The 11,769-nt window shown below is 38.6% G+C and overlaps 1 protein-coding gene across 1 annotated transcript in view; it reads right to left on the reverse strand.

Moving 5' to 3' along the window:
- Window positions 1–743: 743 nt before the first annotated feature.
- The window catches only part of LOC104539380 (gamma-aminobutyric acid receptor subunit beta-3), a gene marked incomplete at its 5' end in the record, with an annotated part of 16,502 nt that continues 5,476 nt past the window's right edge, over window positions 744–11,769 (reverse strand). The window contains one exon of the mRNA XM_010182883.1: window positions 744–1,893. Coding sequence (XP_010181185.1) covers window positions 1,543–1,893 — 351 coding nt within the window. The remainder of the gene's footprint in view (window positions 1,894–11,769) is intronic.

Here is an 11,769-nt window from a genome sequence, read left to right on the forward strand (position 1 = left end):
TATCTGTTGTTATTTGTGAATGTACATGATAGAAACACTGTTTACAAAAAATATATATCTTCTTTTCTTTAGAAAGGTTTAGTTCTGATAAATAACAAATTAAGTTTACAGATCTGAAATTGGCATACCTTGACAACTACAATCTACTAGACTGAAAAAAGTTGGAATCCTGGTGAGGGAATGAACTGCGATGAAAACCAAAATGGTCACATTTGCATGAAGGATATGTTTGAACATAGTTGATGCTGAAATAAAACAAATTGTCTGCTATCTCTTGTGATCTGTGACGGTAGCACACTAGCTTGATAAGTGTACGTGTATACACTTTAAGTATATAAATGAAATATGAAAATGCTCCATTACTGAATCAAAGTATCAGAAGTACTCTATTTGTTCAATTCTAGAGAATAAAAAGTTGTAACAGCACAGAAACAAAAATATGACATAGCATGCATGCGGTCACGATAGCAAGCACAGGGAAGAAAAATATTGAGAAAATATACTTATATGCATATTATGCAAATATATTTTACATTAACATACAATGTTATAAGAATGTTAAATAATGTGAATGCATGTTTAAAAAAGGCTACAGCTAGGTGGTTTCATGTAGAAGTAACAAATAACCTGAGACATCTTCTATGCTTTCACTGGAATAACAATCTTTAAATCTACAGCAGATGTAGACCACATTGACAGTAGTTGAATTCTCAGCTAAATTATACTAAAAATGTGCTGTTCTCTTTCAAAATGACATGGCAGCTGGAACCAGTCCAAAGGAAGGAAAATGTGCTGTACATTTACAGTACTTACAAAAGATTCATTTCAGTGTTGATGGACACTTAAAATGCTTGTTTGAAATATTATGAACATGTATATGTCTCCAAAGATCTAGAGCAACACCTTCATGATCAGCTTGCCTACTGTAGAAGAGAAAGCAAGAGATCATTAAAAACAATACCCATTCAGGACTGGGAAAAAATGCATTATGACATACATAAACCCAAGAAATTTTAGGAAAGAAAAATAAACTTGGCTTGATGAAATCATAGTTGATGGATCTGCAATATAAATGACCTATTTTAAACTTACCAGTGTAACTCTATCGCTTTATGATTAGTGTGTATGGCAGCATTTACAATGTTACTAAATACTGACTTTATACACGATTACAGCTGTTTCAAAATTTCTATGACAATCAAAGTTTTGTAGTGATAATATACAACACTTACTTTCTCAAGGCTTGTTGCTTTGACGACACCTGCCTTTTGATTTAAAAAGTTCCTCTGAAGTGCATCCTATGTTAAAGTGTCCAGAATGAATGTGTACATGTGTGTGTGCATACATATAGTTCTGTTTTGCAGTGTGTGCTTTTAAAGCACACACAGTTCTTTGCTATATGTATTCACACATACATGAGTATGGTCTACATAGTAAAAGTTCATATATATATATATTTCATATATAAATATATATATAAACTCTGCAGGCAAGTAGTACTTCACTTGTTATAATTGAAGTCCTTTAAAAAAGTTCAGTCACTCAGTTAACATAGTATAGCCAGTAAATTAAGTTGAAAAGAGAAAATGTGAATGGAAACACCATTCTTGACCATCTGTCGATGGCATTCACATCTGTTAGATCAGGGATTTTTATTTTCAGTTGTGAAGACCTTCTTCGTAAATGGCCTCTCTTGCTGTGGGATCCTGTTCTTTCTGATGAACGCCTTCCGAGGCTTTCGCGATGTGAGCTTTGCTTTCTGTACTGGATTCCTGAGTTGTCAAAGGATATTGTTGAATTTCTGGCATCTGTTACACTGGTGGTGACCTCGTTGCTTGCCACCTCGTTGTGAATTTCAAGCGATGTAAGCAGAATGTTTCCATGGGTGTCCACCTAGGGGGCAAAAACAGAAATATAAATTGTTTCAAAAGACTTGACACCTATCAGCAGAATGTGGGTATTTAAATCTCCAAACCCACACATGTTTTAAGAAAGAATGTATTCATTTTAAGCATGTGATAATCTTAGAAAAAAAAAAAGGCAATATTCAGCTGCTTAAAATTAGACAAGTACTTTAATAATTTTACAAACAAGGTTACCATACTACCAACATCCAGTACAAAACCGTATTTGGCAAAAGCAATCATTTTCCTTGCCCTCTAAGCCAGCTGTGTTTTAAAGGATGGTGTAGTTCAGTGAAATCTCTTCATTGCTGGCAGTGGGGGAGAGGGTAAGGGATGCATTTTCTCTCTGCTACCTACATGTCAAGTTTATTAAAATCACAAGAGTAGTTCTGATCTGCTGAACTCTTTGAACTTTGGAATCAAAGAGCTTATTTGCAACTTCTCTCTTAAACTTTTCCTTCCAAAGCCATTTGCACAGTTTCACAGTCATGGCAATGCTTAACTGTGGATAAGTGACCTTAAAAAGCAGTGAACTTAGATAAGAAGAAAGCTACCAAACTGAGGAAACAGGTGGCACTCTTCCCTTCCACCTCCATGCCCAAAAGGCGGAGAGCAGAGTGTTGAGCACAGGTGAGCAATGCAATGCCATTTTCAGTAAATAACTGGAAACTTATGATCACTTAGAGTCCTTAAATTCTGGTCCAGACTTTCTAGCCCCACTGAGTACTGATAGAGGAGGAGCAGCACAGAGTTCAGCTCCCTCAATTCAGAAAACCTTCCAGTTCACATGAATGTCACCGACAGGCAGTCCCAAATGATGCTGTTTCAGTCAGTATTTGGTAGCTTCAGTGGCAGGGTATGCGTCCTCGGGTGCCCCATGCCCTGCATGCTGGAGGACAGGCAGAGAAGACAGCTGATGCAGGGACCAGCTCCAGTTTTCCTGCCTGCTTTTGGGACAGGAAAATAACAGCTGAATGTAAAATTAATGCTCTGTACTGGGTATTTCCAGCCAGTTATCACATGTGTGACTCTATTCAAGTGAACTTAGTTCCTCATGTCAGTAACAGAAAGTGAATCACGGCATACAGGATAATTTCCAGTTTTATGTATACTGTATATTCATCGACAATTCATCCTGCAATTAATACGTTTTTCTAAACTGACACATGATCTAACTGTGTAAACTGTGCAGCAGTTGAACATCTCATCCTAGAAGCATCTGTTCAAAAGTGGCTGAGAAAACACACTACTGTCATGTCCTTTTTGAAGTTTACACAGTCATCCAATACCACATCCTTTGTAAGCTTTGTGTGATGCACTAAAAGTATGTGTAGCTATGTGTCTGCCCATATGCATTTAGCCTTTTTCACTCCTGTTAAAATTCTGTAAAATGCTTATTTCTTTTATCAATTATTGATGCTACAGATTATCTTATTTCAGTGAAAACAATTCTGATAGTATATCAGTAATGCTTTGCCAAGCTTCTAGCAAATGGAAAGAATATAAAATGCTATGAATGACATACAGAGAAGTAGGAAAAAAAATCCTAAGGTATCCAACAAATCCTGCTGTAGTAGGCAACAGTTCATTATGCTGATGAGTGCCTACAAATAAAAATAAACAACGTGAACCAAAATAATGGGGTAAAGAAGCCTCAGTGGTGATTAAGAAGAATTTATTTTCCCCATGGCAGAAACCCATTGGGTACAAAAGTACAAGCCTGAGGTTTGTAGAAATGAGTTCATGCTGTTGAGCAGTATCTGTAACCAGGGAATACACACAGCTGTAAAATACAGACATGGATATCGTCACTACTTATGGTGGTCTCTGGAAAAAAAAAGATTCAGTTTTCTCTGGTTTTTTTGGTGTTTGTTGTTGTTTGTTTGTTGTTGTGTTGTGTTTTTCCCCCCCCACAAAGAGTACGAATTATGGTCAGGATCTGTAACATCTTTGTAAAAAGTATCCCCACAATCTGTGTTTTCCTTTAGAAGCTTAAAACTAAATCTCTCATCCAGGCCTCCATGGTGTCCCGTCATCTCCTCCCAGGCCTTGAGAAATGTCCTTCAGCTTCCTACAAATGCCCCAGCAGAGACCATTTTGCTGGGCTCCATCTTGACAGCACTGCCTTCCCCTTGCAGGGGGGATCCCTTTCCTTCCACTGCCACAGATGTCAGCTGCTTTTTCCCTCAGGGCTTCCTGATCTCTCCTGATTCTTTGTGCCACTTACATATAAAAAGAGATTAGTCCATCCATGGGTACTTTATCTGTCTACACCAAGCCTAGATTTTTTGTAAGTGAGGTGTCGGCTGAAAGCTTAAATTCTCGAGGGTAAACCTATGTATTCAGGCTTCTTCTGCCCAAGGAATTAATTTTATTCCACTTATTTCATTGCACTGCACAGCCCTCTTCACTTTATATGCCAACCTCACATGTCACCCCAATGTGGCTTCTGCCTCTGATCTGCCGATGATGCTGCCACCATCACTGCATCTACAAATCAAACTAGAAAAGTGATCAAGGAAGTTGCAACGTTTGTGTAAATACTTTGTTTGAAGATACCATTATGCCCTATGAAGTTGCATGACAGCATACGTTTTCTCAAAATGTCAAATGAAACATATTGGGAAACATACTTTTGAAATGTTTCTTTGTTAATAGAGTGACAGACTTCCATGTCAAATACAAGAAAGGAGCACATGGAGAGAAGAAGGGGTCTGCAGAAACTGAAATCAGGCTTCCGGTCCACAGATACTCTTGAGATCTAATCCTGCAAATTGTATTGACTCCTTTCGAGGTTTTGGATAAACCACTGAAGCCCTCAACAACATTAGAGCAATATATGCAAATGCTTTATGATGTTGAGAAGTATGAATAATTAATGCATGCAACATGTTAAAAAGTATTTGCACATAAGCATGGCTTCTGAATGACTTAAGCAATGATTTAAATGACTCTGACAAATGTACTTGTGTACTTGCTTTCTCTGTGAATAAAGAAACAAACCAATAATGGCAGGGTGTCCTGTGCAAGTTAACTCATCTTTGCCTGACTATACAGGTAAGGCAAAATCCTCCATGAGAAAATATGAGTGTTGCTTGGTGACTCCAGGGAAAATGTTACCCCAGGTACAGATATAGATTTTAAAAAGTAGCTGAACAGATTACAGTCATGGCTATACATGAAGAACAAGGCCAATGTCTTTGATATAACTTTAGTTTTACTGCCAGTGCTCCCATCTCCTCCCTGACCAAAGCCAGGGCTGGTTATTTCCATGGAGTGTTTCACAGTGAGCTCATCAAAGCAGATGGAAACAGCAAAGTACCGAATCATTAATTAATTCCCTTCTGAATCAGCATGGATCAGAATATGCAAAATTGATGCTCTTATTTCAGAATCAATTTTAATCAGACCACATCCCTCCCACCTCTATAGCTACAACAACTACCACTCCTGCACCAGGATGAAGTGACTGAATCTCACATAACTCCATTTGGAGGCTGAGAAGCATGAAACACTGTGAGATGTTGTATACAGGGAAAAACAGATTCACCTTTGAAGGTTCACTATTTCTGAACTCTACATATTACAGAACAAATAAAAAATCCGAAGACTCTATCAGCCTAATGTCATTACACAGAAATGACCATAACTTACCTGACTGAACCCAGAAAGAGGAGAATTGAGATAAGACCCACAAAGAACCTCTGGTCCTTGCTTTTGGAGAAACACCACACCACCAATGGGCTCAACTTGTACTGTATGTTGTAGGTATGAAACTTCAACACCCTTTAACACCTGGAAAGTCTCTAATCTGCTTCTTAATTCTAAACAAGATACTGTCTCATTTAGATGTTAGGTATTATATTCTTAAAGGAAGGAAAGAAAAGAGCTGCTATTGAATACCTTTCTCCAATCAATATTCTTGGAAAATTTCAGCTTTAATTCCCATTTGAAAACACTTTACTAGGGTTGGGAAACTACTTTAAGGCTTGATTTACTATTAGGTAGTGTATGAATTATTTCAGGTTCATTTAGTTCTCTGTTTAATACTCCATAAATTTTAGAGTACTGTACCATGAAATCTCTTTTTCCTCATAAGTCTTTTACTCTACTACACAAAAAGGAAAAAAGGAAACATTTTGCTCAAACCCCATAGGCACGTTTAGGAGTTCATCAATCCCAAATTTTTAAATACCATGTAAACACTTTCCATCATATGAAGCAATATAAATGCAAATAGCACGTTTAAATAACAGCACGAAAAGCTGTTTCTGTAGTTAGTCTTGCATTATTTTACATCAAAATATACTATTCAAGTAAATTATCCCACAGAAAAGATCTTCCCTTAAAATTGTAATACAATTGAAATTATTTTGGTAGAAACTGTAATCCAGACTGAAGCTACTTGATTCTCACCTGATATGCCCTGGTGCACACATCTGAGCTTTTGAAGGGGGTAAAATACTTGGTAGTAGTTGTCATCTTCTTATGTATATATGATTTCCAACATGTAGAAGAGTATGTGATCAGGCTGTAAGTGTTATTTGTGCTTAAAGCAAAATTCATTGACCACATTATGCCATGGATATTTTTAAAATAATTTAAAAATGCAAACACAACAAAAATTATAGTGTTATCTTATTGAGCCTAAAAATTGATACTTCTCTCACTATCATTTTAATATGTTTATATTAATTAATAAGCACAAAAAATGAAAGAGAGAATTATGTTACATCAGCCTAGTAGATGAGCCCAGGATAGAACTGGGAAGATGGAAAGATCTTGAAAAACAAGGAAAGTATGAAGAAGAAAAACAATTAGGAAATTTCATATTAATATCACTGTCTACCAAGTAAGAATGGAGTTTGACAATCAACCTAGACATATTTGAACAGAGGAAGAAAAGGAAATAAATGTATGGTCTTGCTCTGATCTTTACGTTGTCTGGATTCTTACAATCTCTGGGCTGTACAATGGATTGCATGTACAAGCCTTCTTACTGCCTCTAGACTTGCAGCATTCACACTTGTGCAAACTGGCTGCAGAACAAAACTAGTACATGTGTGAGGCTCTCAGCGAACACTGAATGTGCCCATCATAAGCATTAGAGGACAAGAACTGTGCTCATCACCCTTGACAGATATTTTTTGAAACTTGGCACCTACTCATCACACTCATGTTTCAGATATATCCCACTGTTCAAAACAGTACTCAAAAAAGTGTCCAGGGAAGATGAAGATGCACAGGAGAATACTGCCAGCTTTGCTATTCCCATATTTCCCAATTTAAACTGAGTGATAATTCTGTCACAGCAGCCAAGATATTCATTCTCAGAATAAAATCCCACTTGTGAGAAGGGTTGCTACAATTAACAATTCTTTAAAAGCGCTAAGTAGGTGTAAGTGGCCCGAGCCTCTCTATTCTCAGCAATGCCTAGTGGCAAGCTGCCACCTTGGCCGACAGCGGGGGTTTGAGCCAGGAATCTCCAGAACTAAAAAACCATGCCGCGATTGCCTGACGAGAAGAGCCTTTTTATAAAGGGTTATGCATTATTTTTGTTCAAAGGAAGCTCTTCCCACATGTCTGACAGCCACAGGGGGTTGAAGCTTGAATGAGCTTGTGTGATAGCTACCCTCCTGATTGATACCCTGGGGCTGAACTTTTGGTCCCACCAAACTGAAAACGTAAATTGCCACAGCTTGAACTGAGAAGCAATATTTTTAGCAGGGGACTGTAACAAATCATAACCTCTGTGGATTGGCCCAGAAGGAGCGATGTCCAAAACACATGCTCACCAGCTGCTTATGCCAGTAGCCTCTATCACAAGAGTGAACAACAAGTGAGAACAGGATTGCCTTAGAGCTCTCTCATGCTGATTTAGTTGTAAATTAGGCTGTATCTGAGCCTTATTTAAAATAAACAATTTATGTAGCAAAACTGAAAGTGCACAGAGAGCTACAAATGAAGCCTGAATCTGCCAACGCAAACAGGAGAAACAGAATTGATCTGTAACAGTGGTGATCAATTTTCAAGGGAAAACATTTTTACAGAACACCTATTCTTTTCTGACAGTTTTTTTCACAAACAGAGAACTTTAATTTAGGCTCTGATACCATAGGCAGAAGAAGTACGTTATGGAAAATCAAGATTCAGTTCTTCCTTTATCCTAGAGTTTGTCCTAATATATGAAGCAGTGTATCAAGGTTTTCAAAAGAGAGTTTTCAACCCAAAACTGCTTTGCGTATGAAAATCGGTTTTACACAAAAAAGGAGCATCCTATGTTTGTCTCCAGTAACTATAGCTTGCTGGGATAGGCTGGAAAAGTTCAGCAAGGAATACTATTTACAGTGCATTATCTGAGATAAAATGTGATGCAATAGCAGTCAAAAGAAGAGACAAAGAAGTGTGAAATTTTCCTTGTAGTCAGCTGCTGATCCACAAATGAGTCATTTCTAAAGGCTTGCTCAGGTTTCATCTCATCACCAGTTCTGAATCTTCTGAAACTGTTTCCAGAGATTCAGTTTAGTCAGACATGCCTCAGTCATCACACCAACCTTCAGCAGTGGTACACAATGCAGCACTTTCCTCTCCCTACTGCTTTTCTTTGTCACCTCTGCAACATGAGGACACTGACTGTGATGTTTCCATGCTGCAAGGGCTCTTCTTTCCCTTATGCCTGGAGTTATTTGGCTCATTGGTTTTAACACATGGGTAGAGCTGGACAGAAAGCCATAACTGGAGCAGTGAAGCCAACAGGCAGCTCAGCAGCAGCAGCTGGTGGAGCCCTAATGAACACAGCAAGCCTCGTGGTAGTGTATCAGGAATAACTCAGAGAGAAGTGACTAAAAGCTTGGTGCTGGAGAGGCACATTCAGAGCAGCAGCATCAACATGGAGATGGCTGTGCCAGTTCTGGCTTTTCAAATCCATAATTTGTTCTGCATCCACTGATGCAGGACAATGCAAATGCATGCATTAGGAAGTAGAGTTACTGAGCATGAAGAGTGGCTGCTTTGCAAAGCAATTCTCAAATAAAACACAAACATACCCACATCTGTGGATTTTGTGGCCTAGAACATTTTTGCTATTAAAATTCTCCTGCTCTATCACAGAATCACAGAACGTTAGGGATTGAAAGGGACCTCAAAAGATCATCTAGTCTAATCCCCCTGCCGGAGCAGAAACATGTTCAAATAAGACTAGAAAAGCATGAAAAACCCTTTCGCTAGTATAAGAAGAGTGTTTATAACCAAGCCTGCTAGCTTACATTCCAGATTTCAGCCCTCTGACTTATAAAAAAATGTACAATATCAGTGTCCATGCTGGTTCTACTGGTTTCCATGGGCTAATACGCTCCTGAACTAAAATAATGTGGCATTTTCCCTCACCCTTCTCTTGCTCCCTTTGCCTGAGAGAGGGACACTGCTTCAGCAGCATTCCCAGTCTTGGGAGCCATAAGAACAATGCTCAAACTCAGGGTCTGAATGCCAGGCAATCTGTTGTGCTGCCTCCCAACAAAAACAAGTGATTTCCACAGCACTGCAGCCTCTCCTGACTCAGGCTGTACCTGACACAGCACAGAGCTGTTCTGTCACTACACCCACAAGTTACTGCACCTGATGTGGACAATAAGTGGACTAATGTCTATGCATTTATTTGTTTTGGGGTTTGTTTGTTTGCTGTTTTTTTTCTAGTGCCCTGAGCTAGCACTCTAAATCAATGACAAGGAGCTTATGCACATAGTTCGTATACAAGCAAACTGAATTACTAAAACAAAACAGCAACACAAATCAACCAAAACCAGTAGACTTTAGAGACAACTAAAAATAATGTCTTCTTCCAGTTTTATATTTGAAGCCTTTTCAATCTTCTTCCCAGCACAGCATACATTTTGACAGTCATCGGTGGCGATAGCTGCAAAGTGGGCTGCCTGGTTTTAGGCATTCTCCCTTTCTTTAAAAATGTCACTCAGCCTCAAATCACAGGAGATTTGAAGTATTCTCCAGGATTAGAAACCTTCCCTTTGTGAATGGAAATACACTCCATGGAAGCCTGAAGCCACACTGAAATCACAAAAACAATAATTTAATTGAACTCATGCAAAGTAGTCTTCACCTATGGCTCTAAGCCTCCTTTACTGTACAGTATGACCTACAGTTTGTGAGACTCTCCCAGGACATCCAGCCCAAGTCCCAACTCTAAAGCAAGAAGCAAGCAACTGCCAAGCAGCCGTTACTTCCATCAGATTCAGTGACCTTCAAGAGCCACCAAAAGGAAGGTTGGAAGTTAATAACTCTCTACTACCCCTGAAGAGGTCAGAGTCAATGATGCAGAGCTCTCAGGTACTGTCGTCCATGGCAAGTATGTTAAAAACTCTGGCATGACCACCTGTCCTGCTACATCCATGGATGCCTATGCTGCATGGTACATGGCATGATCCAGAACCATGGAAACCATTTTCCTGCTTCAGGGCTGTGGTGACTGGAAGCCCTGGTAAACTTTGTCCAAAGTAGATCCTGAAAGCAATGGGACCTCTTCCCTGCTCTGATCAATTCCCTCTACTTCGCAACTGCCAGTTTTCTCAAATGAGAAATTTACATTTGACATCCTATATCCCACGAATCTGCATTTCCTGTATGCTTTGTTTCAAAGGAAGATTTTTGAGGAGCTCTACCTAATGTTTCTGTCTTTTCCTGCTGTATGCTGGCACTGCCTCTCTGAAAGCACTGAATCCAGTAAATGCAATGAAGCTCTGCTGACTTCATCAGCTGAGGTCTGGAGACAAAATGTTTTCTACACAGAATTGGACCATACCTCGTTATTTATCCTATGTCATTTGGACAGCAAATATTCACAGTCAGTATGGATATATGTGTTTCTACAAAGTATGCAGAGTCCTCTTTCACAGCTGGGAGTCCAAGGGACAAAGTGACATAGTCTTCTTTCAGCTCTGGCATGCTGAATTTGTATCCTAATTTCATTCATGCATGGTTGATATCAAACCAGCAGAAAAGTCAGAACAGTCCATGATATTTGCTTAGGATGGTCCAGAAACAAAAGAAAAGGTTGTAAGTTAAAAGTGAGGGGAAAAAAAGGTTGCTATATGGTATGATCAGATCTGGAACAGAACAATGGCATGATCTGGATATGAAAACACCTCATTTTCATTAGTTAAAGTACTGATATTTCTTTTAATAATATAGACCAATTGATCTCAAGATAGAAGAACAGTCAGGCATGGGCATTGGGCCCATTAACAAGACTTGTACTCAATTATATAAGTCATTTAAATGGATGAGATTCACCAGATGGTTTCCATTGGGAGAACTGAACCTTAGTGCATACATCTGCATTACCTGCTTGCAGCTAAAATTGTCTCCATTACTTTCAGTTGTGATACTCTTTTTTCCCCATCTGCTTTTTAAATTATTAGAACTATTTATTTTTCCAGGAAAGGGAATTCATTCTTGCTGTTAGCTTAGTCCTAAATAATGCGATGATAATTTGGTTTCATAATATAGTGGACAAAAATTAGTTTATTGGTTCAAATATTACTTCACAGATGTGTCGATAATTAGATGTAGTTCTGCATTACATTTACTTTAGCAGACAGAACCATTAGGATCAAAAGTACAGCTCGAAATTACTTTTACGATACTGGTATTTAATAAACAGTAATTTTATCACTGTGAACTCTAATTTATAGCTTATAGGAAAAAAAAAAGCCTTACTCAACAAAACTGAATGAAAAAGCCTCCCTGGGAGCATTTTAGCCAAAAAGAAATGTTCTATTCAAACTGACGTGTCTTGCTAACATCATATAGAGTTGAATTCCTTGAATTTTTCTTCAAGGGGGGGGGGGGGGAA

This window comes from Mesitornis unicolor, unplaced genomic scaffold (genome assembly GCF_000695765.1).
Source record: "Mesitornis unicolor isolate BGI_N332 unplaced genomic scaffold, ASM69576v1 scaffold23524, whole genome shotgun sequence".
NCBI lineage: Eukaryota > Metazoa > Chordata > Aves > Mesitornithiformes > Mesitornithidae > Mesitornis > Mesitornis unicolor.